At 41.7% G+C, this 27,800-nt stretch overlaps 1 protein-coding gene across 1 annotated transcript in view; it reads left to right on the forward strand.

The window, feature by feature from the left end:
* Positions 1 to 27,266, forward strand: part of TSHZ3 (teashirt zinc finger homeobox 3) — a 65,824-nt gene extending 38,558 nt beyond the window's left edge. Inside the window, exon 2 of the mRNA XM_058034094.1 lies at positions 22,501 to 27,266. Coding sequence (XP_057890077.1) covers positions 22,501 to 25,700 — 3,200 coding nt within the window. The 3' untranslated portion in view covers positions 25,701 to 27,266. The remainder of the gene's footprint in view (positions 1 to 22,500) is intronic.
* The last annotated feature ends 534 nt before the right edge of the window (positions 27,267 to 27,800 follow it).

Raw genomic sequence — 27,800 nt, forward strand, 5'->3', positions numbered from 1 at the left:
AAGTATGTTGTAATCTGCAGATTAAATATTTTTTATATAACTGATAATGGCTTATTAAACAACTTACCATTTCATTAACATATATTCATAGATGTTGCAGGTGATAGGGGGTTTTCTTTGAACAATGATTTTACGGTCCTTCTTTTTTAGAAACCTGCCAAATTTTAGGGCAAATTAATAGACTGCAGTTAAGTACCTGGCTGAAAGAACTACTAGAAATTGTTTTGAAATTAATTATTTTGGTTCATATGCATCAGATACGTTTCAGATTTTACTTGTGGCACTACCTTAGGTGCCCAAAAGCCACCGACACAGTCAGATGTCACCTGTAAGTTGGATGTTGGAGGGGATTGGACAGACTGCGAGATGGAGGTGCACTTGCAGCAGTACCTGGGAGGAGCAGGAGAGGAGGGAAATTAAGTCTGTTTGTCTAGAGAAACTGACTGTGTTTCTTCCTGTGAAAAGTGATTGTTTTACTGGGGCAGGATTACTGAATCTGTTAGAAGTTTTGGAGAGAGAGTTACAAAGGAGGCAGCTGTAACAAAGCAGAGTGCTGAGTGAGCCAGGTAGGCAATACCTCTGGTGATGAGGCAGAGTTTGGTGCCTGCAAATGAATCTGTGTTAGTTTAACTAAAGCTATGCTTTTAAACTGATTTCAATCTGGTCATTTTCATAGCAGTGTGGTGCAGTTTGCAGTGTTAAATCAAAATAGGGCGTTCTTGTACTGAAATAAGGTTGGCACTGCAATGTAGCTGTGACTGCTTAGAAATAAATCTCAGCTGCAGAAATGCAGATGAATGTGTGGCTGGATGTGAGGAAATGCTCCTTTTGCCTTTAAAAAGGCTGAGCAGTAAACTAGGGAGGTAACCAGGCAGTTTGTCCATCCTTTCCCAAGGTCAGACCTGTGTGCAGGAGCTGCCTTTGGTTCAGCTCTGCAGAACTGGCAGAGGGAGAAAGTACCTTTGGAGGATGCTTTGCAATTAACTTCAGCAGTTTGTATCTGGGATGAGCCATCATTGTGCTGCTTCACTTTCTCTGATATTACTGTTGAATTTTTTTCCCAAGTGGTACTTTCCATTTCAGCCATGCCCTTTTAAATTTAAACCTTAGTACGTTATCCTGTGCCTAGTAGTCTTCATTCACTGAGACCAGCCCTTTCCTTAAGGGTCTCTTGTCTACCTTCTCCAAAGGTGATCAGAAAGCTCTGCCCTGAGTTAAAAAGAATTTAAAATCCTGTGAGTGTTTGGACTGGAATGCCTGCTCACAAGGAACTGCTGGGACTTGTGGGGCAATTGTCTGTCTCTGCCAAATGAAGTCCATATCAATAATCTTAATGATGAGATCCTAAACATAAGATACTGTATGTACTTTTTGACTGCAGTCTAAAAGAGATAATATGATAAAAACTGAGGACTCTTGTTTTTGTATGTTTAGTGATTCTAGCAGAGTTGTGGAGTTAATGTCCTGGAAGTTTCTTTGTATGAGAACAATGTGCATCCTTGGCTGGTTTGAAAAGCTGGAATAGGTGAGGATGGTCCAGGTCACTCTGGAGCAGTACTTGCCCAGTGCCTGCTTTGGCTCATATCTCTGCTGAGGATTTCTGGACTGTACAAACTCAAACTGGAGAAGAAGTTATTGGTCTGTGTATGTTTCCTCTTTTCAATATGTGTTATTAAGAAGCTAAACTTTGTAATAAAAAAAGTCTACTTGAAAGAATTGTGCTGTGTTGCAGGCATCCTTCTGTGATGCATTAGAAGGATAACATGCACTATTGCAACAGTAAAAGGCTGCCTTGCCAAATGTACTTGAATTTTATTAAGTCCTGCCATCTGTTTTCTTTTTAGTATCCTTAAGTTCATGAGAAAAAGATCTAGGTGTTTTCCATCTTTAAAAAATGCCCTGCAATTCCTGTTGTTTGTTTTTGTTTCTAGTGTTCCTTTGTTGCTGCTTCTTACTGATGCTCAGATCCCTTGAGCTTCTCAGCGTAGCCTTGGCTGAGGAGAACCTCGTTGTTCTCAGTTGCTCTCTGGGTAGCACCAGTGGGATTTGTCATCAGGGAACTGTTCCCAGCCACTTCCAAGTTTGATCTGAAATATTTCCCCCCCATTTTCCTTGTTGCAAAATTTTTCTAGGCCACCGGAGAGGCTCCATTTTGTCCAGGTTGCTTTTGGATGAGCAGACAAAGTACTTTGCAAGGACAGCAGGCACCGTGTGTTTCTGTGAGAGAACGTGATGCTTTTCCTTTGTTTTAAATGCTTTTTTAATATTTTAGGGCTTGTCTACAGAGAGAGATTATATCACGTTATGGTAGAGTAGCAATTTAAAGTAGCAATTTTGAAATGAATCAAATTAATTCAGAATAAAACATTCCTGTTCTGGCACAAATTAATCATGAATAATTAATTACAAATAATTAATGAGAAGTAACTATTTGGTATTTACAAGCCCTTAACAGTTTTAGTTTTCTCTCAGCATCTCTGTCGAGATCTGTTTTCTGGCAGCAGCACATCAAGCCTGTATAAGAGCAAGGGGAACAAATAAAAAATTGAAGGTACATAGAAAAGCCAATCTGTGTGAACATATCTATGTTTTTGTATTGCAGAATCTTTGGGGATGGTTCTACCCAAAGATTCTGCAATACAAAGGATATTGAAAGCACATGTGTTTTTGCCCACTGTTGGTTTTGCAGTTTGCCCATAGTGAAGGCCTGTAGTTAATGGTGGATTAACTGTCCAGAGTTTTGCTGTAGGAACAGGATGACTGATTTGTGACTGTTTGTGTACTGTTGTGAGGGTGTTGATGTGTGGTGCTGTGGGGGCTGAGCAGGGCTGGGTGCTGTCTCCTCTGAGGGCTGCTGGGCAGCTGAGTGCCACTTCTTTTGAGTGCCAGGGCTTTGAGTAGCATTGCTGGGAACCTCTGCCTGGAAAAGAGGGAGAGCATCCCGAGCATCACCTGGGGGCAGGCAGCGTGTGGGAAGGGCAGTTCCAGCCAGGAGGCTGTGAAGAGGCTCAGGCCACTGGATGTGCACTCCTTAGTGCCCAGGCTGGTGCCCAACGTGGGCACAGAGGGAGCAGACAGGAGTCTGGACGTGCTCTGCTCCCTGCACGTGTGGACATGGACACAGCGTTGTGAAAAATGCGTATTTTGCGATTGGATTTTTGCAAATATTAAAATGAATATTATATGTGTTATGTTAGAAAGTTATGCTGTATTAATTCTCTTAAAGTAGTGTGTTAAATATAGTTTTAGGTTATAACATAGCAGAGTTTCTATTTTAACACTATGTAAGATACTTTTTTTTTAAAGAAAGGACTCGCAGCGAGATAGCAGCAACAGGACACTTAAAATTTAGCCCAGAAAAAGGTACCCAGATTGCCTGTAACTCTTTGTTTCTATTGTCTCATATTGTCCTAATCCAAATTATCCAAATTATTATTACTCTAATTATATTGCTATTTTTATAACAATTATATTTCTATTAAACTTTTAAAATTTTAAACACAAGTGCTTCGCATTTTTCACAGCGTGCTCTGTTAGAGGTAGGAGAACACAGGAGTGAGGAGTATGTGCCACTCAGGAAAATACCCCAAGCCTACCAATATCCTGACAGTTGGCTTGTTGTCATCCTTCCCAGAGCCCTTCCCCACGCATAAGCCCCCTGGCAGCGGAGAGAGGGCTCATACATTTCCTCTATTGTTGCTTTATTAAAGATACAATAAACTCTCTCCGATTGTATCTGTTTGGTGTAATGTCTACCAGCACTGCATTCAGACAGGCGCTCGTGTGCAGAGGTGGAAATGAAGTATAAACCTGATTCCATTGTTGGGATGTGCTGCCAACACAGCACTTAACCACCACCCACCACTGACAAACAGTCTGATGGTCACATCTGCACGTCAGTCCCATAAAAGGAAACCCTGAGACTGTCAGAGTGTGAGGCAGAGCATTAGTGATTTCAATTCTGTTTTATTTTCAACTTGAAATGGAGGAAAACAGACAAAAAACAAATAAGAAAGCTAAACAGTTGCGTGAGAGCTAGCAATTTGCTGGGCTCCAAGTGACAGACACTGCATTATCATAATTGTCTCTTCTACATGATAGGACAGAAAAATAATAATGTCATTTTATTTATAGCTGGGGTGCCCCCTTTATGAGAGTCATACAAGTTTCTGCCAAGTGGAGTAGGTCAAATGACATCTTTTGATCAGGCCTGTCCAAAGAGATCAAAGATGAATGGCAGGTAATGGATATCCAATGACAAACCAAATCTAAAACAGAAATAAGGCTGCCAGAGTCTGCCAGTTACCCATTAAAGGCTCACCTAACTAAGGCAGGCTGTTTGACATGTTAGCCGACCACCTAAATCAGCCAAGCGTAGGTGCTAAAATTGTGTATTATCATTGGAAATGGCTATTATTTCCTCCGTAACATTTCTGTTAAGGCTTTGTTTGCGTAGGGCTGACCTGCAGTCAGAAGTGGAGTCCTGAGTGAAGCAAAGCCTTCAGGCTCTCAGCAGGTCAGAGCTGTTCGTAGTCATTATCTAGTTTTAATTGTTTCTTTCTAATAGAGAATTGGCATCTTCTTTTGATTGTGCAAAAAGCTGCTTTTGTATTCTCTGTGGATGAAGTTCTGCATCTTTTTACCATCAGAGCATGTGAGATGAAGATCCATAAGCAATGTTGTTGTGTTCCTGTAGTGTGGAGAATAATTTGGGCAATATCCATGGGGAATTGAATTCTCACTGAATCTTCTAGGGTTGAGGGTATTTTTGAGACTGGTTTCTTGGTGTGAAGCATCTTATATTTCAAAATTTTACCTAAATGCCATGAATACTAGATTAAAAAAAATGTCGAGCACTTTCTGTAACAATGCACAAAGCAGTTTATTGAGGTTGCTCTGGACAAAAAAAAAGGAACCTTCATATTTTATTAATAATTTTGTCTAGTACTTTGTTCATGCAGGTAGTCAGAGATACATAAAAATGTGATTACTGTCCAGAGAATGTTAATAAACTAGAAGCCTTTTTGCTCTATAAAGTGAAGAGAGACAGGAGGTATTCCAAAAGTTTCATAACTTATTTTAAACTTTTTATGTTCAACATATGTCGAGGGTGAAGTGGGGAGTATTTTTGTGAAGTGTTCTGTCTGGAAAGTTTAAATGGGTGTTTGCTGATTATTCCATTTAAGTAATTAATTAAATGTTTCCCTTTTAATAATCATAATCTAGTCTCACTTTCCTCTGCCCCTATTTTTATTCTCTTCGTAATCTAAAGAAAATATTTAGAAGCATAATTACTTATAATTAGAAGCAAACAAACATAATTGCACTAGGTAATTGATTATAAAAGATTAGCAGGTACTAGTTGCAAGAGAAATGCCTATTTGATGCTTAATGATAATGCTTGTTTTGGAAATATAAGGATAAAAATAAGGACAGGTGGCAAGTGCCTGTGTCTGTCTTTGAAGTTCCACGAGCCTCCCTCTCCCCGATCACTCCGCATTAAATGTGTCATTAAACGGCGTGAGCGCCGTGTCACAGCCGTCACTTCAGCCTGGCTCCCAAAGACGGACACTTGACTGTGAGGGCTCCTGGCAGGGGGTTTGGGAGTGCAGTCCCATCGGATTTGTCAGGCAGCAGTGGGCCCCTCTCTGCGGGAGGCTGGGCCACGGCAGGGACCCGTCACCGGCCAGCGCCCGGCGCTCAGCGCAAGTGACAGCGCGCTTATGGGGGAACGAGCGGCTCAGCCCGCACCTCTGGGCATCAGGGAGACAGCAGCCCTTTGCTTCTAGCTCAGCACGCTGCTGGGGATGCACACGTGGAGCTCAAACACAGCCCCTGCACAGGTAACTGCCTCATTGGCCTCCTGGAGATGCACACGTGGAGCTCAAACACAGCCCCTGCACGGGTAACTGCCCCAGTGAGCTCCTGGGGATGCACACATGGAGGTCAAACACAGCCCCTGCACAGGTAACTGCCCCAGGGGAGCTCAAACACAGCCCCTGCCCAGGTAACTGCCCCAATGGGCTCCTGGGGATGCACACATGGAGGTCAAACACAGCCCCTGCCCAGGTAACTGCCCCAATGAGCTCCTGGAGATGCACACGTGGAGCTCAAACACAGCCCCTGCACAGGTAACTGCCCCAATGGGCTCCTGGGGATGCACACATGGAGGTCAAACACAGCCCCTGCCCAGGTAACTGCCCCAATGGGCTCCTGGAGATGCACACATGGAGCTCAAACACAGCCCTTCCTGGGTAACTGCCCCAGGGGAGCTCAAACACAGCCCCTGCCCAGGTAACTGCCCCAGTGAGCTCCTGGGGATGCACACTTGGAGCTCAAACACAGCCCCTGCCCAGGTAACTGCCCCAATGAGCTCCTGGGGATGCACACGTGGAGCTCAAACACAACCCCTTTCTGGGTAACACAGCCCCAATGGGCTCCTGGGGATGCACACATGAAGCTCAAACACAACCCCTTCCCACCTAACTCTGGGGTTTGGATAGTGTTCCTGGATTCCCTTGCCTTTAAATACAGATATGTCGCTGGATCATGGTGGTTTTTGCAGAGATCGTATTTTTAAGCGCCGATAAAATTGGAAACTCGGAAGCGTATTTGGCAAGTCTAAGCAGATGGTCAAAGATATTTCCTGAGAAGTATCAGAAACATGCATTCACGGCTTCCCTGCTCAGTTCAAGATTGCTTTAAAAGGTAGCCAGTGGGCCATGGTGCTGTGTTCATCATGGTTAGGGCTTGGAATGGACCCCAGGATCTCCTTAGCCCCCATAAAAATGCCTGTTTCGCAGGCATGACTGTGGGGAAAGGTTCTATGTAAGCATTACATGAATAATCCTGTATTTTCCAGGAAATGGTATTGCCTTATAGAAATGAAAGGGAAATGGGAGTCCTCCAGAGCAAAGAAAAAGGCATTATTTTTTATTTGATTAGGGAAAGGTGAAAGCAGTGCTGCTATTGTGTTCATAAAAGCTTCTTTCTCGCACGTTCCCTTCATTCAGAAGTATCTGATGCAAAGTTATACAGTGAGAATTACTGGGTGAGAGGGTGAAGGAACTGACAAACGAATATTTTTCAAATAGCAGCATTCAAAACATAATGTGGTATAAATAACTAAATCATCCCAGTTCAGGTGATTTAACAGAAAACATAAAATTTCATGTAATTGTCTAATAGTAAGATTGGAAGGAAAAAAAGAGCAGCAGTATTTTTTACAAGCTTATAAAACAAAAATGCTTGTGGCACAAACTAATCTGAAATGCTTTTAGTAGAATTGTTCAGGAGCAATAATCTGTCAACAGATTACAATTTTGCTTAATTTTAATGTGGCTAACTTAAGATGGTTGTATAGTAAATTTATGCAACTGATCACAGTTATTAAATTACTGCATCTGCAAAAGAAGCAATCAAACCCCTTATTATAGTTGCTGTGAGTGAATGTTAAATGTCAAGGAGTTACCAATGCGCTGCAGGGAAGCACGTTACAGTTAAAGATGCATAAAATATCAGCACTTTTTTAATGCTTGTGCATTCAACAAAGACTCCCATCATAATTAACTGGTATGGAAATAAATAATTTTTACAAACTACCTTAGAAACAGTTGTGCTACAGTTTTTGTCAAAGTCTACTGCTGTACAGTGATATTTAAGCCATTAGACACATTTCCCTCTAACTCACATATGCTATAAAATATTTAAACCTCACATAGAGATTTGAAAATGATATTATAAATCTAACTCTCTGTGCTAAAAGTAATTTATGATGATTAATTTAATTATACATATTAAGGTTTTGATTTTTTTTTTTTTTGAAACTTCTTCATTTTGGGGAGAAAATGGGGGTTTGGGTCAGTTCAGCCTGTGGTGTCATAGTCTAAATTGTTCTTGCAACTAATGACAGAGAAGACCCCAGGGCTCTGTTGTGGCAGCTGTAAATCTTCTTAAAGGCTGCAGTCTGTTTTTATTTGTGGAGTACAGATTCTCTTTTTGTATCAAAGATACATGAAGTCATGTCTTTTATGCTGAGGCTCTCCTGACACGCTGAGGCAGATCTGGCTCTGAGAGTTGCCTGCTCTCCAGAGGTTGGTTGGAGTCCCTTAGTCAGGGAACATCCTGGATGAAAGACACCCTGGGGTGCTGGCAGCTGTGGAGACACCAGCACCAACACACCTTTGCTCATGCTGGCACAGCGCAGAAGAGCAGGGAGCAGAAGGGAGGAGATGAGCGGGGATCTGGGCAAGGCGGGCAGGGACCCCGGGCTGCAGAGCGGAGCCCGTGGTGGCAGCACAGCTCCCTCCATAGCTGGTCAGGCAGGGGCAAGGCGATGAGCCAAGCCCATGGTTAATCCATGCAAAGAGCAGCTTGGGAGGACAGAAACACCTGGGATGGGAAGTGATACCTGGGGTGGAGCTGAAATTCATATTTAATGTTCATCCAAATCCTTGGTCTTTTTGCTGAGGCTGCGGACAGTGGGCACCTGCCTCTGAGGCCACAAGCTCCTTTCACATACTATTGGTCACTGAGCAGCAGGCTTGGATGGTAATGAGTTTTGGTCACTGCTGAAATAAGCAGGATTTCAGCCAGTGACCTAGAAGTGAAAGGCTGTGTATCTCCTTTCTGTTTCCCCGAGACATTCAGTCTCTCGTGACTGCAAATTTGAAGTATTGACATGGATAGTCCTCTTTTTTTTTTTCTGTGCCCATGTAAGGGAATGGATTAATTCCCCTGAGACATAACTCCCTTTTGGTTTCCACAGAAAATTCCCAGTAAGGTCAATAGGAATCCCACATGCAAAATGACTCTCTGGTACTTTTACTTCTATGTCCTTTTCACTCAATTTAGCAGTTAAAGCATCCTCCCACATCCCTTCGATTCAGCGTATGTGAGATGCGTATCATCAGCAGCAATAGTCATGTTTGTGTCAGCATTTCCAATGAAATCACTGCTTTCAGGTCAACAATAAAACCCAACTGCGGCTGCAGCGTGGCACGGAGAGTTAGCTCTTGTCTTGGGAATCAGGATTTTTCGTGTTCACTTGCGGAGAAAAACATCCTCACATCTCTTGGAGAAAGTGATGTATTTTGCATGAAAAAGATATAATTTTACAGAGACTCTCTTGATTCAGCCGAGCTGTGGCTGTCTCATTGGAGCACTGCTCTGTGGGCTCCTTCCTCAGAACCTGGAGGTGCTGGATTGGAAATGAGGGGAAGGCTTTCCATGGACATTGGCAGAGCAGAGAGGGGCTGGACCCCAGGAAGACGGGGAAAAACAATTTCCCAGTGCCTGAGTGCAGCTGGCCAGGCACGCTGGCAGTTTGCAAGGCAGGCAGGAATCTCTGGGACAGGGTTCAGGTGTGCCCAGTGCCCAGCATGGCACAGGGACTGGTGCTGCTGGCTTTGCCAAGCTGGCAGGGGCAGGGCAGGGCCAAAGAGCTGGCTCTACCTGCCTCAGGTGTGGGAGGCCTGGCTGGTGCCTTCCCAGCTTCCCAGCAGCACAGATGGGTGTATGGGTGTGTGTGACACTCCTGACACGCTGAGTGATGTCACATGTGCGCTAGGTTAGTGCAGAGCTCACCCCTGCCCTCGACTGAAGAGGGAGTGACAAGGGGTGCCCCTCACCTGGATCGGGACAGAACCTCACCCAGACCCTGAGCTTTCTGCCAGCTGAGTTCTGCTTTGTGGTGTTTTTGTCTGAAAATCTCTGGTTCTTCAGAAGCATTGGGAGGGTCAGGGCTCTGCTCCCCTTTTTACAGACTGAGTTTAGGTATGCATCTGCAACAAAAGTGGTGGAAAAACCACAAATTGATCCTGCAAGTCGTTATCGGGGCTTATTTTCCTTCTTTTTCTCTAAGCCCAGATGAATTCCTCCTGAAAGGCAGCTCATGCATCCTCTCTGTCCATTTTTATGCATGCTTACTGTTCTACACATCAAACAGGGTTATGTGTGCTTTTTTAGTAACGCCTGCTGAAGCATGGAAAGGATCAACATTTCATTTTCATTACATTTCATTTATTTCTCTATTTTGGAGGAAGGGTTCCATGAAGTATAAGACAGACATAACTAAAATAAGTTTCTGCAGCAGGTGAAAGGCACTGGTAGCTAATGTGGCTCCTCTTAAAGCAGCTGAATTGCAAGTCACAATCAGAGATTTAGAAAAAAATCTCTGCTTGATAATGTTCTTTGCCATGACAAAGTGCAGTCACAGGAGTAGTAAAAGGCTAAAAGAATGGCCAGACAAAGACAGATCATCAGTTTGCCTTTAGTTTGAGACTCCTGCAAAGCTGTTACTTGAAAATACCTGCATTGAATACAGGAACACGGGAATTGCCATCTTACATGTATATTTAGTCTCCGGTTATATTATTTCAAATATTATGTAGCCATAATAGCATGAAATAGAAACCCCTACCTGATACAGAGAGAGATATTACATCATTGCTGTTACAATGCTCTGCTGCAAAAGGACTTTTAAAGGATTTCTAATGATAATGAAAATATTCTGATACAGCATTAAGGATTTCACTACTGAAATGTGTTTAATGTAAATATGCTGTCAGATACCCTTCAAGTAATTGACAAGAGCAGATGATTAGCAGTGTTCTCAATAGTGTTTTTGCATAATCTTACATTTTGACAGAACTCTTCAGCTGCTTTTTATTGTCAGTGCTCTGCAATCAGTAATACTTTTTCCTTGACATTTACTTTGTCATTATAAATCTTGTAAGTGGTCATTTAACTTGTTCAGTATGCATGTAAGAATATCATTACTAACACGTTTGAAAAACGTCTTCCTGTTGAGGAACTATTGTGAAAGTAAACTTAAAAAACCCCAAATGAAGTAGGTTGATGAGTGAAATAAATACCTGTCTGTGAGCATTTTCATGCACATTTCAAGGATGATTTTAAAATCTCTCTCTTACTGAGCATTCACTCTTAAGTCGTCAAATTCAACATGCTTGTTGGATTTTTTTTTAATCTGTTACTTTTTAATTTTAGTACTATTGTTCAGTTATGATCATTTACATCTGACTGACCAAAATTAAACTCTTATGATCCATAAGCATTCATAATTACATACTGCATGTAACATTAATAGTCAATATAATAAACCTTCATCTTTATTGAAGCATCTCTTGTTTCTACAGCAGTTCTTTAATCTATCTCAATAGATTTCTAGTGTACAGCTCATATAGATTTGGTCAGTGACAAGGGTTAGAGTAGTCTTGTAGAACATTTACTTGTAGCTGTGAAAAGCCCACATTCATCAGAGGATTAGGTCGATCAGATTGTACCAGGATCAATGGAAGGACTGTGTGATCCCTCTTAGGCTGTAATGTGTTCACCTTCTTTGGAGAGAATTCACATACACACACATTTCTCTGTCTTAAAGCCATTTATCTCAGAATGTCAAATTGCAATAATTAACCATTATTGATCTTAAATTCAATTAACTTCATTAACACAGGTCATGATGAGGGTGCTGGTAAGGGAAAGGCTCTTGACAAGTGTCTTTTCTTATATGACATTGAATGTTCACAATCATGGCTATAAACTATTCATACTGTGCCACAGGAACATCTTTTAAAAATGACAGGAGTTTGGTTGGTGGCTCTGAAGCGACATTTTAATCCCCTCCCCCTCGTCTCCTGGTTCTCAGGGTTTTCCAGCAAATTTTCTATTCAGGAATCACTGAACCATTTGTTTCTAGCACATTATCTTAGTGTGGCATTACAGCAAACCCCACCTATTCAAACACCCTTCTGTTCAATAGGTGCTGGTAGATAGAGACTCATTTACAGCAGTGTACATCAGTATAGTTAGCAAATGAGTGAAATGAATATTCAGTGCTTCTTTTTTGCTCCACATACAAAAAAAAAAAAAAAAAAAAAAAAAAAAAAAAAAAAAGCTGGGGCCATCTTGTAGAGGTAATCCTGAGAATCTCTGCTTGTTTCAAGTCCTAAGATTCATATTGCAGTCAATAGTTGTTTTTCTTAAATGAGGGCTGAATAGCAACTGTGAAAGGACACAAAGCTTTGTTGGCCCACACTGAGCTCCTTTCTTAATAGAGGAACTTCATTATAAGCACGAGTTCACAATAGCTGAAATTGTGATTGAAATCATTTGGATTTCTACTATACCATTCATACAGATGTATAGAGTTTATTGTAAGGAGGCACTGCAGCCAAAATAGCTATTGAAGCTACTGTAGAAAGGGCTTCAATGGGAGATGCAAGTTTGCAAAAAAATGAAGGATCAGGCTGAAGGTCTTTTGGTGCATTCTGAATGTCTTAAGTAGGCATGATTATTTACAAATAAATCACCAAGTAGAATGACTCACTGTAATGGACTGAAGCGTTTTAGGTGAAAACTTGATTTTTAAAAATTTCACAGCGAAGGTGGCAGCTCCAGAGATGTGTGTGTATGATTAGTACAGCTAAACACAAATACAGCACCAGATTCTAGTTACTGTACAGCTTGTAAGATGTGGACAAATTAGGAACAACCAAATATGTGGGTAGATTACAGAGAGTAAGGTGCAAGATTTTTTCTTGGTGTTAAAAAAAACAACTAAACCATATCAGAAGACTGAGAAATGTGCATAAAGAGAAATGACAACATCAGTTTTGTTCAGAAACAGATTTCTGTGACAATTAAATGGTCATTTTGTCACTACATTTGCTATTTCCACTCCACTATACAAAGCATTTAGTGAGAAGAGGCAGGGCAGAAGCAGAATGGTTTGATTACTGCATTTGAAGGAACTGAAGTTCCCTTACAACATCTGTTTGCTCAGTGAAGGATTATAATAATTACGAGCTATTAGAGCCATATTGAGAACTTCTATGCTCATGGCTGCTTATCCCAGAGTTGGCTGTGAATCTTGTATTAGTTTGTGGAATGCCCTGTGTGCTTTTCAGTGATTAAAAGATGCCACCCAAATGTCTGGTATCAAGCAGAGATTGTGTCGCTCTGTATTTTGGTACCAATTCATACAGAGAATTTGGCTTCATCTTGCCAGGATGTTGACTGTGACTTTTAACTAAAAAAGAAAGCACCCCCCAAAACAAACAATTGTGTTTTTCTTTGAGTGTTCTGGTAAATATTTTTTGTCCCTTTGAGGAAATAGTAATTCTGTGCTTAGAAAAATTCTACAGTATCCAAAGAACAATTAGGGTCAAGTGTAACATGAAGCTTTTTTCTCTGCTGCTGAATTCCTATTTCACTGACGCCCACTGTCATGTGTGCTTGCATGGAGTGGGACTCTCTAGCAAGTCTGTAGTACTTCACACCAAGCAACTGCCTTGGAAACCAGGGAAAAGCCACTTTTGTCTAACTTGAGAGTGGATCACATTTATTCATGTTGAATTATTTATACAGCAAATATAGGTGGGGGTTTTTCCTGTTAGTAATGCGCTTGGTCATTGAATTGATGATGTTTATGTGAAATTTTTGTGACTCTGGGGCTGCTTCTCAGCTAATACTTCACCAGTCTGTGCCTGGTTCCCTGATCCCTGGTGGTGTTTTCCCTTTGTGGCTGGGTAGCTGACCCTTAACATGGACATTGAGGAACTTTATGCTCCTTGGAATGGTGTTCATTTGTGTTCATTTGTAATTTGGGGCAGTTGGAGGAAGAGCAGCCTTTCCCAGGGAAGGTGGAGGGGAGGAAGAGGAGGGTCCTACAGGGATGTTGATGAAATGGGATCACAAGGCCCTGGACTGAATCAAACTGAGGAGCAGTTGAGAATTCCCACTGGGTGCTCCCAGTCTCAGTTGCTCATTTGCCTCCTTGGTCTGGTTCTAGTGGTGCTCGTGAAGGGCTGGTTTTATGGTGGCAGGGGGACCAAGAAGGTTTCTTTTTCTCTTTTTTCAGCAGGATGAGCCAGAAAATCTAGGCATATGCCCATAGGAGCTGTTCAATCTCTATTCCCCCAGAGTACAAAGGGGAAAGGAGATGGATTCCACAAAATGCCATAGCAAGGAAGGTCTTTCTGTCATTGTGACAGTCCATAACCTTTCTCAGCCTTTGCGCTGGATTACTGTCAGCCCTGCCTTGCTTCTGGTAACAGCTATGGGCACACACAGTGGAACACCAATGGTTCCCCAGCTGTGGTGCTCTAGGCAGCCAGTTGTGTTGTATGTGTGAGACTGCAAATTTAGATCAAACCTCTTAAAAATCTGTTCTTCCTGGCCAGAAAGGCTCTGAACTCTTGTTGTTGTGAAGTTTCTCAAAAACTTGTCATTCCCTCAGGGCTGTACAAGAATGATACCTGAAGAAAGTCTCTAGAAATGAATACAATTTTGCTCATTAAGAGTAACTTGGACCTTGGTTCTCAGCCAAGGCTTTTGAATATTTGGATCTCTTCTTGTCAAAATACTCTTGTAGAAGGTGGCAGGTGAACTGTTCAAGTGAGACAGATTTCAGACTGATCCTTGTGCAGCCCTACCCATAGAAGGGCACAGTGCAGTGTGTTGGGATCAGGTGCTCCTCTCCACATCAGGAAACAGTGGTGCTGTGCTTCAAGGGTGAGTAATTGGAGAAGGTTTTATAGAAACCCTGCTGAGCACGTTGAATCCGGGGGGTTTAGGCCCCAGGGAGGAATGAAGGCAGGGTGCTGTTTTGGAGGAGGGAGGCATGATCCATCATGATCCATCTCCAGCACAGAGTGGGTGTCACAGTGTCCCTGGGTCCTGCTGTGTGCTGGCAGCTCAGAGCTCTTCACAGGACAGTTCTGACAATACTTCAGAAACCTTCCCTGCACCTGTGGGCATTTCACTGGAAGAAATAATTTTTTCAGCTGAAAACTGGCAATTATTTTCATTTATACACATATATTGTATTCACATAAATATACTGTGTGAGGAAACAGAACAAACTTAAGTCATCTTCCCATGTTTTGTGTAAATAGCTGAATTATATATATTAGCCTACAGGAGTAACAGGTTCCTTCACTTGTCTTCCTGTCTAGCACTAGACAATTAACTTTTAACTTCTTTCCAGGTTTTCAGCTGTAAACTGTGGATAAGAATGTTTCTTCCACAGGGCTGATGTGAAAAATAAAGCACTCACTGAAATTTTTAGCTTTTTTTTATAATTGTGCATATAATTGAACACCTCAGTTAAATGATGCTGTCCAATAGTTCCAAGTTGTTTCTAAGCCATCATTTTATAGTAGGGTATGCTGTTTTTTTCAGGTCTATATTTAGTGAAGGAGATAATACATAAATGTGAGGTTTTCACTTTGTCATTTAAGAAACATCTAAATAGTGTTTGGTTTCAGAAAAAAAGAATGCCTCCCTTATCAGAATTCATAGCAGTTTTTGAATGTTTTCTCTCCTCATTTGTGAATGGTCTGTATGACATGTTTCTTGTGGCTCTGTAAAGTCTAAAGTGAATGGGAGACCTGAGTCCTGTACTTCCTTTGAACTACACAGAACCCAGGGGAGTTTGGAATACAGTGACATGAGGAAAAGGTGCCTGATGGGAAACTGCTTTGTTCTGTGCTTAGGTGGCCCACACTGTAATGACACACAAACTAATTCCTTGTTATCATCTCTTCACTGTGTGTCCTTGTCCATGTAATTCTCATTTCTTAGCACTTACAGTTGATTTGGCCTCTCTGAAGTCTTTCCAAATGTAATACCAGTCCAGGATGCTGAATCAGAGCAGCTGGCTAGCTTCCTCTGGCCTATTTCTGAGCTCTCTGTGGCAGACAGCTGCAGTATTTTCATGAAGGAACAAACAAAATACACTTCAAAGTTCTTAGTGCCTAATGACAGCCACCCATCCGATTGACATCCCATGTCACATCCCTCCACACCGCTTCCCAGGGACTAAATCCTGCACTCTCAATGGCATGAAAAGGCTGCAGATTTATCAACACACAAAAAATCCAGCTAAACAAGCATTAATCATGCACATCACATCAAATTAACATGTTCAAAATTAATATTCTTGACCTTGCCAGTGGGCAGAATAATCCGTCTTGCAGTGGGCTCGCGCTCCGGTGCGAGGTACCGGGGACTTGCGCCGACGTGAGAGAGAAGTGCTGACCTCTTCACTTGGAAATAACATTTCTCTCCCATAATAGACAGTCTTGCCTCTATGAAACAGAACCTTTGACCTTTCTAACAGGAATAATGTCCCTGTCAAGGTGCTGGGTAATCAGTATTGCCATGCCCGTTTAGAGACTGTTGTCATTTGCCACTCTTGTAAACAGGGCAGTCACTCCTGCCTCCCATCCTGACTGCCTAATGAGGAATATGTGAGCATCTCTGCCAAGGAGAGAAGTCTCAAATACAATTTCAGTTACATGGGAATTAACAGTTAGTCTCAGTATAGAAATAGCTCATGTTGTGGGTGAAATGTTTGCCTTTCTTGCTGTGAGTGGAAGGCCTGTGGAGTGGGAGTTTTCTAACAGACTAATATAACTCTTTTATATGCCTTCATTTGCATTAGGTCTTTGATTGACTCCATCCACAGAGCTGGTTTTCTCTTGCCTCTGCTCATTAATTTTGTGAATAAGGTTCATTGGCACAGTCAGATCATCTCCATGCTGCTGTTCCTCTTTGGCTTTCTCTGCACTGGTGTTGGGACTCAGCTGCCTCTTAACTCCAAAAGGTCCCACCAAAACTGGGAACTCTGAGGGTTTTTCAAAGGTTACTGAAATATTTGAAAAATATTCTGTTCATTTCTCAGGTGGCTAGTGTCTGATATAAAACAGAATGGGACAAGTATTCAGGAAAATATAAAATATATAATATAAAAAGATAGAGATAGGAGCCACCTCTTGTGCAGTGCCATGGAATGGAGAGTGAGGGTCAGGGTGCACAGGGACTTTCTCTGTCAGAATCCTACTCACTGCTGCACCTTATAACCTAATATGATCCTTTTCCCCTCTTTCTTTTTTATTGGGAATATAATATTGATCCTGTAAGCATTAGGAGCATTTCTGCTCCTGATCCCATTCTGCTGTTATTTTGTTTTTCAAGTGTGAAATATAGACAGGCTCAGGTTCTTTAACTATTGCGAAGTTTGTTTTCCCAATGAACTCAAATTAAATGCTTTGGAAGATAACTCTTAGTATTAATTGATGATTTTGAATGATGGATAACAAAGATGATCTAATTTTTTTTTTAATAGAAAGCCATTTGGTTAAAGCAAAAATACTTCCAAGAAACCGAATGGTTTTGATAAACTTTTGTAGCTGAGTGTTTTTCATGTGAGAAGAATATTGGAATGTTTTGTTCCTTCTCAAGAAAACAGCATATATACTAGCTTAAATATACCCCCAGTGAGCTAATTAAAACAAAAGAAAAAAATTTGGCAAGTAAAAACATAATTAAAACAAGAAATTTCAAAAGCATTGAAAAGAAATATTTGGATGAAATATTTGGATACATCCAAGCCAAAATATATGGTTTCAGCTGTATTTTTCAGGAAATTAGGGAAAAAAATTGTGCATATAATTGGGTTTTGGAGAACAGTAAAATACACCTTTAGTGCTGTGGTCTTGTATTTCCAAACAATCTCAAGGAGGTGTGTGTCCAGCCTCTTACTGGGGAGTGTTGCCATGGAGGGGAGGACAAGCCTGGAGAAAAGGAGACTCAGGGGTGACCTTACCACTCTCTGCAGCTCCTGAAAGGTGGTTTTGGTCAGCTGGGGCTGGGCTCTTTCTCCAGGAACTGACAGAACCAGAGCACACAGCCTCAAGCTGCACCAAGGGAAATACAGGCTGGACATTGGGAAAGATTTTTTTACAGACAGAGGGTGATAAAGCTCTGGAATGGCTGCCCAGGGAGGTGGTGGAGTCCCCATCCCTGGGTGTGTTTAACAAAGCCTGGATGTGGCACTGGGGGCCAGGGTTGAGTTGAGGTGTTGAGGCTGGGTTGGACTCTAGAGTTTCTTCCAACCCAGCGATTCTGTGAATTCTGTGGCAAGCACACAGTGTTTGTGCTGCTCCTGCTGAGGAGCAGCTCTGGCAGTGGGGATGGAGGTGCAGCTGTGGTGCTGGTGAGCCCAGGACATCAGCAGGCACACCTTGGTGAGCCAGGACATCAGCAGGGACACCTTGGTGAGCCCAGGGGATCAGCAGGGACACCTTGGTGAGCCCAGGACATCATAGCAGGGACATCTTGGTGAGCCCAGGACATCACAGCTGGGACACCTTGGTGAGCCCAGGACATCAGCAGGCACACCCTGGTGAGCCCAGGAGATCAGCAGGCACACCCTGGTGAGCCAGGACATCAGCAGGGACACCTTGGTGAGCCAGGACATCACAGCTGGGACACCTTGGTGTGCCCAGGACATCAGCAGGGACACCTTGGTGTGCCCAGGACATTCTTTGGTGAGTCCAGGACATCAGCAGGCACACCTTGGTGAGCCAGAACATCAGCAGGCACACCTTGGTGAGCCTAGGACATTCCTTGGTGAGCCCAGGGGATCAGCTGGCACACCTTGGTGAGCCCAGGGGATCAGCTGGCACAGCTGCTCTGGCTCCATGGGGGCTTCCTGAGCCTCTGGACACACAGTGGAGAAGCTCCTGGTGCCTCTCTGCTCTCGTGCAGCAGATCCCTGGTGCCTGTGCAGAGCCAGGTATATGAGTTTATTACTGTCTCTGCAATATGTAGATCATTTTGGACAGTGATGGATCACAATTTATTTCCACTGGCAAAGAAATGATCCATAGCTCAGTTATGAAGGTAATTCCCTCTTGTGTGGAAATGAATTGCATTATACCACAGCTTACTGTTATATATTGGTATCAAATGTGTTAATTTCGTTGTTACCTAGCACTTCAGTTAATAATTACAGAAAATATTAATGAGGGAACTGTCTCTTCTCAGCCTCTCTGTGGCTGTACCTGCAAGGTGTTTCTGAACCCCTTTGATATCCTCTTCTGTAGAAACTTGAGTGCCATGCCAGGCAACAGCTTTCCACTTTTTGTCAGATACCGTGTCACAGTGACACCACTGCTCAATTTGCAGGCAATTTCCTGTGGGTTATGGTGCCCTGTGAGATGTAAACTAAACACTGCTTGGAGAACTGGGATTTTTTTGGTCCTTTTTCTCTGGAAAAACAAAACCCAGAACTGTCTAATTTCTTTCATTTCCACTTTTATTAACTTCTGCCACTAGAATTGCCTTTAAAGTTGTTTCTTTTCCCCTCAGACTTTGCTGTTGAGGCATTGAAGAACAGTTTTACAGATGCCCTGCTGTTCAAACATTTATTCTACACTTGAAAAATATCGAACTACGAGTCTTTTTTGTCTTTTTTTTTTTTGTGTTTTTTTTTTTTTTTTTACATAATAGAGTAATGGCTAAGTAAGGATGAGCTGGTGACAGTGCTTCTTATAAACAGTCTGTCCTCCAGGCAGCGAATCACAGTGAAAAACCCTTTTACCATCTCCTCCTGATTTTATTCTCTGCTTCCACAGTCTCTTTGCTTTTCCTGTAGGTACTTCACCAAATAAGAAATTTCTTTGCTGTGGGCCTGGTGCAGTGAGGCTGTTACCTCCATCTGTGCTCAGATTGACCATTTCTTGCCCTGGGCAAGGTGTGGTGAGGCAGGGACCCTTCCCTGGACCAGGTTCCATCCCTCCTCTGCTCTGTGCAGGGGAAGGAGCAGAAGGAGCCCTTGGAGCTGTCACTTTTGCAAAGTTGCAGATTGCTGGGTTAAATTCCACGCTGTCGTTTGTGCCTCATTTCCTGCATTTCTGGATCAAAGACTGATGTCACAAGTTGGCTTCACAACTTGAGCTCAGGAAGGGGAACAGCTATAGAGGAGGCAGCTCCTGGTTAACACGCAAATATGCTTGATAGTTGGTGAAAAGGGCAAAGAAAGCATGAAAGGTAAATAGATTTACATTTAAATGAGCTGCATGCTGGAGGTTTTCCCTAATGTAAAAGTCACTCTCTAAAAAAGCTGTGAATGTGACAAGTCTTTCAGTTCAAACAAAATTCATAAGAGTTCAGCAGTAAGAGAAATAAAAATGTAAAGAATAACACACTAATTAGGGAGCTGGTTCTGTGCCCTCTGGTTGGGCAGTGGGTCCAAGGAGGGCATTCCATGGTGGGCAGGGATGGGGTTTGGAGTGAGATGTGGTGCTGGGAATGGGTGGCACACACTCAGGTGCTCAGCAGCCAGAGAAACCACAGGCAGGAGCACTCAGAGAGCCTTGGTGGGGTCACTGAGGGCTCCTTGAGGCAGCCACTGTGCTGAGAATTTTGGGTGTTCTTTACTTTGGGAAAAGGAAATTATTCTGCGGTTTCAAATCAGAGGCAAAGAAATGGGAGTTGTAAAAGAAAATCTGTTTGCACAAGGGTGGAAGAGGAAAGGGGTATTACATTTGCTTCCAAATCAGAGGTTTTATGCCATGATTCCTTCCTTCCATCCTTCCTTATTCAGTGGGATTTGGTGTGGTTGAGAGGGAGGCAGTTAACAATCAGTTGTCTGCACATTATCGGTAGCTATCCATAATTTTTCAGCTGCAGAGAGTAATTTGAACTACTTTCGTCTCTTGTGCTAAACTTCTGAAAATCCACCTTTTTCAATTCTATGTATGGGTTTTGTTGCAAGTATTTGCAGGACAGAGCTGAACCTTATTTCAAGTTGCTGCTGAGTCTTTGATATACATAAAATGAAAATACTTTTTTTTCAAAATATTTTGAAAAAGCAGAAAATAGAGCGCAACAGCACCGCTCTATTTTATTAGAGTGGTATACTTGCTTCCAAAGTCTGATCTTTGTACCAGCATCTTTGAAGCATCTTATGATTTTATCAAACTCTGTGCTCCCAAATTTTAAAAACAGGACCCTTGCTGCTTGGATTTTCTGCATTGAAATTATCTGAACTGAAATAATCGATCATTATTATGTGTTGCTCTTATGTGCAATGTTTGTGCTTTCAAAGGTTTAACTTGTGTTCTGAGGATCACATTATAACTTTACATGCTTGGAGGAAGATTTGCTACCATTCATCCATGTGAAAGAACAGTAGTGAATATTTTGTATTACCTAACTGAACGAAGAAATACTCCATGTGAAACTAAAAGCCTGATTTCATTGTCACTTTAACAGTTGTTTTGTCTCTTGTGGTTTTCTGATAACATTTAAACATATTTTCCCTGGAAGAAGTTTGCAAGGTTTAATACTGTGTGTGTGATACCTACTTTAGTGTTCTACATTTTTCAGTCTGTTGGTTAAAGCAGGGCTTTTTGGGGTGTAAACTGCTATCTTCTCTGCACTATTGCCTGAAGAAACAAGCTATAGGTTTTTCAGGATACAAATACCATTTTCCAGATGTGTTGAAATGTCAGGTGTCTTTAACCACAGAGTGTACTGAAAATGGGAATTTTTTCAGTTTATAATTATCTTTGTGAGAGATTTTAAATTCCACTGAAGAGAGTAATATTCTATTTTTGCTTTTCCGCAAATTAATGCATTACATAGAAATAGATATTTTTTGATTAGTTAATGATTCCTTTTTTTTAATGTTTCCATAATTTCCTTGCATAAAGAAAAAACTTAGGTAGACTTAGTATATGTAAAACAGAAGCACCATGGAAAAAAAAGTGTTTACTGTCAGTTGCCAACTGTCCTATTCAAGAGGAGTATCTTAGATTTACATCACCAGTTGCATTACTTGAGGGGAAAAAAAGACAGGATCCCTGTTGGGTGTCCGTGTAGCTTATGCTGAGTAAATATTGACAAAGTAGTCTAAAGAGCAAACACTTTGACATTTGTAAGGTCCACTGGAAGGTCTTGTATATATTTATACAGCAAGAATGAGTGCAGCATACCAATTCCATTGAACTAGCTCCTGACATAATTCTGCATGGGCTTTCTTGTTGAGGAAGTTGTGTTTAAATGGGAATGGGACATTTGTTACACCCATAAAAAATATCCTCAAATTGCTTTGAATGAGTTGTTTCCAGAGGTTACATCACTTGCATTTAACCATCTCTTCTAAAATGTGACATGACTAATAGTGATAACTTTAAAAAAAAATCTGATTTTTAAAATTTATTTTAACTGGTAATTTTTTTACTTTGTAGAAATTCTTGATGTTTGTTGTGCTCTATATTTATTAAAGATTGAGTCTCAAAACTGTAATGAGCAAAAAATGCTTGCTTAATTTAAATTGTGAATCTGTCTGTTAAGAAATGCATTAGGGGTAGGAGAAGCATAAGACATATTAATTGACAGACAGGAACTGCTGTCTCTGAGGTTGATACAAGTAATTTATTACTTTAGAAATGAATGCCACCTCCAGAATGTGCTTCATTAATTTCAAATTTAGTTTTAATTTCAAGCTGTTGCCCCTTGAGAAGAATAAGGTGGCAAATTATGTTTGAAGAGCAGATTTTTTTTTCTTGCTCTGAAGAAACACTAAATTTTAACTGTTTAATTTTACAAATAAGTACACTTCTTTGGCTAAAGCAAAAGCATGATGAGCAGAAACTAACTTGTATTTTCTTCTCTTCATGATAGCCTATGTTTCAGACGAACTAAAAGCAGCAGCGCTGGTGGAAGAAGATGTGGAACCTGATGAAAATGCAGTTGACGGGGAGCCTTCAGCAAAATATGCATGTCCAGAAAAAGACTTCAGTAAGAACTGCCAAAGCTACCAAAACTCTCCAGCAGCTGAGTTCTCTAGCCATGAAATGGACAGTGAGTCCCACATCAGTGAGACGAGTGACCGCATGGCAGACTTTGAGAGCAGCTCCATCAAAAATGAGGAGGAGAGCAAGGAGGTTTCCATACCGCTGGAAGACTCCACGGTGTCTGATAGTTTGGAGCAAATGAAGGCCGTGTATAATAACTTCCTCTCCAATTCCTACTGGTCCAATCTCAATCTGAACCTTCACCAGCCAATTTCTGAAAAGAACAACGGTAGCAGCAGCAGTAGCAGCAGCAGCAGCAGCAGCTGTGGGAGCGGCAGCTTTGACTGGCACCAGACTGCCATGGCCAAAACACTGCAGCAAGTTTCTCAGAGCAGAATTCTGCCAGAACCGAGCCTTTTTAGCACAGTCCAGCTGTACAGACAGAGCAGTAAGCTCTATGGCTCCATATTCACTGGAGCCAGTAAATTCCGCTGTAAAGACTGCAGTGCTGCCTACGATACTTTAGTAGAGTTAACAGTGCACATGAATGAAACGGGACATTATCGAGATGACAACCATGAAACTGATAACAATAACCCCAAAAGATGGTCCAAACCTCGCAAACGTTCCTTGCTTGAAATGGAAGGGAAAGAAGACGCCCAGAAAGTGCTAAAGTGTATGTACTGTGGTCATTCATTTGAATCTCTTCAGGATTTGAGTGTTCATATGATCAAAACAAAACACTACCAAAAAGTGCCTCTGAAGGAACCTGTTACACCTGTAGCAGCAAAAATTATCCCAGCTACTAGGAAGAAAGCATCACTGGAGCTTGAACTGCCAAGTTCTCCAGACTCCACGGCTGGGACACCAAAAGCCACAATCTCAGATAGTAACGATGCACTCCAAAAGAACTCCAATCCCTACATCACGCCAAATAACCGCTACGGTCACCAGAACGGGGCCAGCTACGCCTGGCACTTTGAGGCGAGGAAATCTCAAATTCTGAAGTGCATGGAGTGTGGAAGCTCACACGACACCCTGCAGGAGCTCACGGCTCACATGATGGTGACGGGACATTTCATTAAAGTCACTAACTCTGCCATGAAAAAAGGGAAACCAATTATAGAAGCCCCAGCCACACCAACAATAACGTCCTTAGTAGATGAGAAGGTCCAGTCTGTGCCACTCGCTGCCACCACCTTTACATCTCCTTCCAACACACCTTCTAGCGTTTCCCCTAAATTAAATGTTGAGATTAAAAAAGAAGTAGATAAGGAAAGAGTCATTGCTGATGACAAAATGAAAGAAAAAGAGAAGTCAAGTGAAGATGAGGAGAAGTATGATATCTCCTCAAAATACCATTACTTGACTGAAAATGACCTAGAAGAGAGCCCTAAGGGGGGATTAGATATATTGAAGTCTTTAGAAAACACAGTTACATCAGCTATAAACAAAGCCCAGAATGGCACACCGAGCTGGGGTGGCTACCCCAGCATTCATGCTGCCTACCAGCTGCCCAATATGATGAAGCTGTCGTTGGGCTCATCTGGGAAGAGTACTCCCTTAAAACCCATGTTCGGAAACAATGAACTAGTGTCACCAACTAAAAACCAGCCCTTAGTGTCTCCACCCAGCAGTCAGACCTCGCCTGTGCCAAAAACAAACTTTCATGCCATGGAAGAGTTGGTGAAGAAGGTCACTGAGAAGGTGGCTAAAGTGGAGGAGAAGATGAAGGAGCCTGAAGGAAAGCTCTCTCCACTGAAGCGTGCAACGCCTTCGCCGTGCAGCAGTGAAGTCAGTGAACCCCTTAAGATGGAGCCCCCCAGTGATGGTGGCTTTAAAAGCCAGCAGAACAGCCCAGTTCCTCAGAGAGATGGCTGCAAAGACAGCCCAACTGTAGAACCTGTGGAAAATGGGAAAGAGCCTGTGAAATCCATTGTAGGCTCTTTAAGTAGCAGCACAGCCATCATCACTGACCACCCTCCTGAACAGCCATTTGTAAATCCATTAAGTGCACTACAATCTGTCATGAACATTCACCTTGGCAAGGCAGCAAAGCCATCTTTGCCCGCTCTGGATCCAATGAGCATGCTTTTTAAAATGAGCAACAGTTTGGCAGAAAAGGCTGCAGTGGCCACCCCACCTCTACAGTCCAAAAAATCAGACCACTTAGACCGTTATTTTTATCATGTCAACAATGACCAACCCATAGATTTGACGAAAGGCAAGAGTGACAAAAGCTGCTCTTTGGGTTCAGCGCTTTTGTCATCCACATCGACATCTTCTGCATCTTCTTCATCTACAGTGACAACAGCAAAGACATCTGCAGTCGTGTCATTCATGTCAAACTCGCCGCTACGCGAGAATGCCTTGTCAGATATATCTGATATGCTGAAGAACCTGACAGAAAGTCACACATCAAAATCTTCCACACCTTCCAGCATATCTGAGAAATCTGACATTGATGGTACCACAATAGAGGAACCAGAAGAGAGTACACCAGCTCAGAAAAGGAAGGGACGTCAGTCTAACTGGAACCCTCAGCACTTGCTCATATTGCAGGCCCAGTTTGCAGCCAGCTTACGGCAGACTTCAGAGGGGAAATACATCATGTCAGACTTGAGCCCTCAAGAAAGAATGCACATTTCCAGGTTTACGGGACTCTCAATGACCACAATTAGCCACTGGCTGGCCAATGTGAAATACCAGCTCCGAAGGACGGGGGGAACTAAGTTCCTTAAAAATTTGGACACTGGGCACCCGGTGTTCTTTTGTAATGACTGTGCTTCACAGATCAGAACTCCTTCTACTTATATCAGTCATCTTGAATCGCATCTGGGTTTCAGGTTAAGAGACTTGTCCAAACTGTCCAGTGAACAGATTAACAATCAGATAGCACAAGCAAAGTCACCGTCTGAAAAACTGGTGACGTCCTCTCCAGAGGAAGATATCGGAACTTCTTATCAGTGCAAACTTTGTAACAGGACTTTTGCAAGCAAGCATGCTGTTAAACTTCATCTTAGTAAAACACATGGGAAGTCACCAGAGGATCATCTTCTGTATGTTTCGGAGTTAGAGAAGCAGTAGCATTTGCTTTTGATTAAAATAACTGTAATTTGCTTTGAGGAAAACTGTCAAAGACGCCTTAAAGCTACTGTTTAGTTCTTGGCACATGTTCTTATTTTAACTCCAGAGTCGCTCTGGGCTGAACTGTTTTGTATAACTGTACAGTGTTTAAATAGAGGTGCATAATCAGCTGTTGTTACTGGTAAAATATGAAGGTTAAAATGCAGTGGTAAGTGTTTGGAACTTTGTGTAAATTGGATTTAGTTGCTGTGCATCCCTCTGATGCATCAAGCTGCATGCATTAACAGACAGTTTAATTAAGCATTTATAACGAATTCTGGTGCACTTTTTCATGTGACCTAAGTGTGCTGGTATTTCTCACCCTATAATCTTTAGCCCTCTGAGTACTTTGAAGCACTTTTGCATTAATTTGGTAAAAATGTAAGGATATGCTTTTTTTTTAGACCCTTACTAGCTTAGTTCTGATTACTGATATGAACCTCCATTTATGCAGAGGTGTCTCACACCTTGAAATTTAAAAATATAATTTTCACATTGAAACATAGATGTATATATTGTATAGATTTCAAAATCTCTTATGGAAAATGTGATTGTGGTTAATGCCATTTTCTTTTTTTTCAGCATTTTTAGCAGCAGCGGGGTTTGTACCTGATAAGACCCAGGTATAAACTGTACCTATATATAGTGTATATTTCATTTTTTTTTAGATCTAATGGTTTTTCCTTTAACAATCAAACATTGTAAATTATGTGATAAAAGATACCACAGATAACATTTATAAAGTATTCAGAAACATTATTCTTAAAGCAAAGTATGTTTTGCTTTGTTTTGCTATACAGTACATCTATATTAAGAGAGGTTCATGTTTAAATTATACATATTTATTAGTGTTGCAATCATTTGTTTGGTTTTTTTGCTTTTGTTTTTGTTCTTTTTTTTTTTTTTTAATTGTCTGAAGAAACAGAAGCCACGGACTGCATTCCTGGCATACATTCTAACTGTTTTGCACAACATGACTTTTAAAGGTATTTATTAGTAAAAAAAAAAAAATAAAATAAAAAGAGAAAATTCAAAATAAACTCAGTGCTCAAAGGGTTAAATCTATTTGAAAAACTTGTACTGTATTTCCTAAACATTGATAAAGCCTTTAAAATGTTTGTACTGTAATACTTTGCTTAAAAAGTTATGAGGCATTCTGTGATATAACCTCTTTTACTTATTTATAAGCGCTCTTGGTTGTTATTTCCTATTGTAGAATGCCTTTTTATTTCAATTGGTAACTTTCTGTTTTGTTCTGCCTAATTATTCTCCCAAGATTCCATACTGCAGCTTTATCTTTAGGCATATGAAAGGTAACCCGTGGTTACCAGCACACTAAGTGATTCTGTTCGTCTCCATTTTTGGCAGTTAATTTGCAGAAGTAACTGACAGCTGACACCATATGAGAATCTATGTATAAAATATTGGCATGTAAACAGCACAGACACTGTAATGCACTCTGTGCCCTGTTTTGTTGTTGACAATGAAGCACCATTATATGACTCTTCATATAACCTTTTTTTCTACAGCAGCATTAAAATTGTCTTTTTGCTATAATTTTGTGTTGCGTTCACAATTATGTCTGAAATGTGCTACGACTAACGAGCACATTAAAATTAAATTGTATGCTATCTGTTTATGACTGAAGCTTGAGTAGGTTTCTTCATCTGCCAGGTGCTGGCAGTCAAAAGCTGCACATAAATCACTGGAGTTTTAGTGAACTTTAGCATTTAAAGAGCAGGGTAGCACTTATTCAAAGGCTGCATTAACAGAGTTTTTTTCCCCCCAGAAGAGATAAATGAGCGTTATAACTCCCTTTTAAGCACCAGGTAAGGCTGGCTGTGGAGAGGGGGTTGGCAGCAGTGCATGGCAAAGCAAAAGGGTGTTGTTTTGCTGTGAGCTCAGACCCAGGCAGGCAGGCTGCTCACCTGCCTTCCTCCTGATGCACTGAGCAGAGCCTGCACCCCAGGGTGTTCCACAGCTCAGAGAATCCCTTTCCACCTTCTCAGCATTTCCAAATGACAGCAGAAGGGACCTGAGAGCAGTGACTCCAACTCTGTG

This window comes from Melospiza georgiana, chromosome 14 (genome assembly GCF_028018845.1).
Source record: "Melospiza georgiana isolate bMelGeo1 chromosome 14, bMelGeo1.pri, whole genome shotgun sequence".
Classification (NCBI taxonomy): Eukaryota; Metazoa; Chordata; class Aves; order Passeriformes; family Passerellidae; genus Melospiza; species Melospiza georgiana.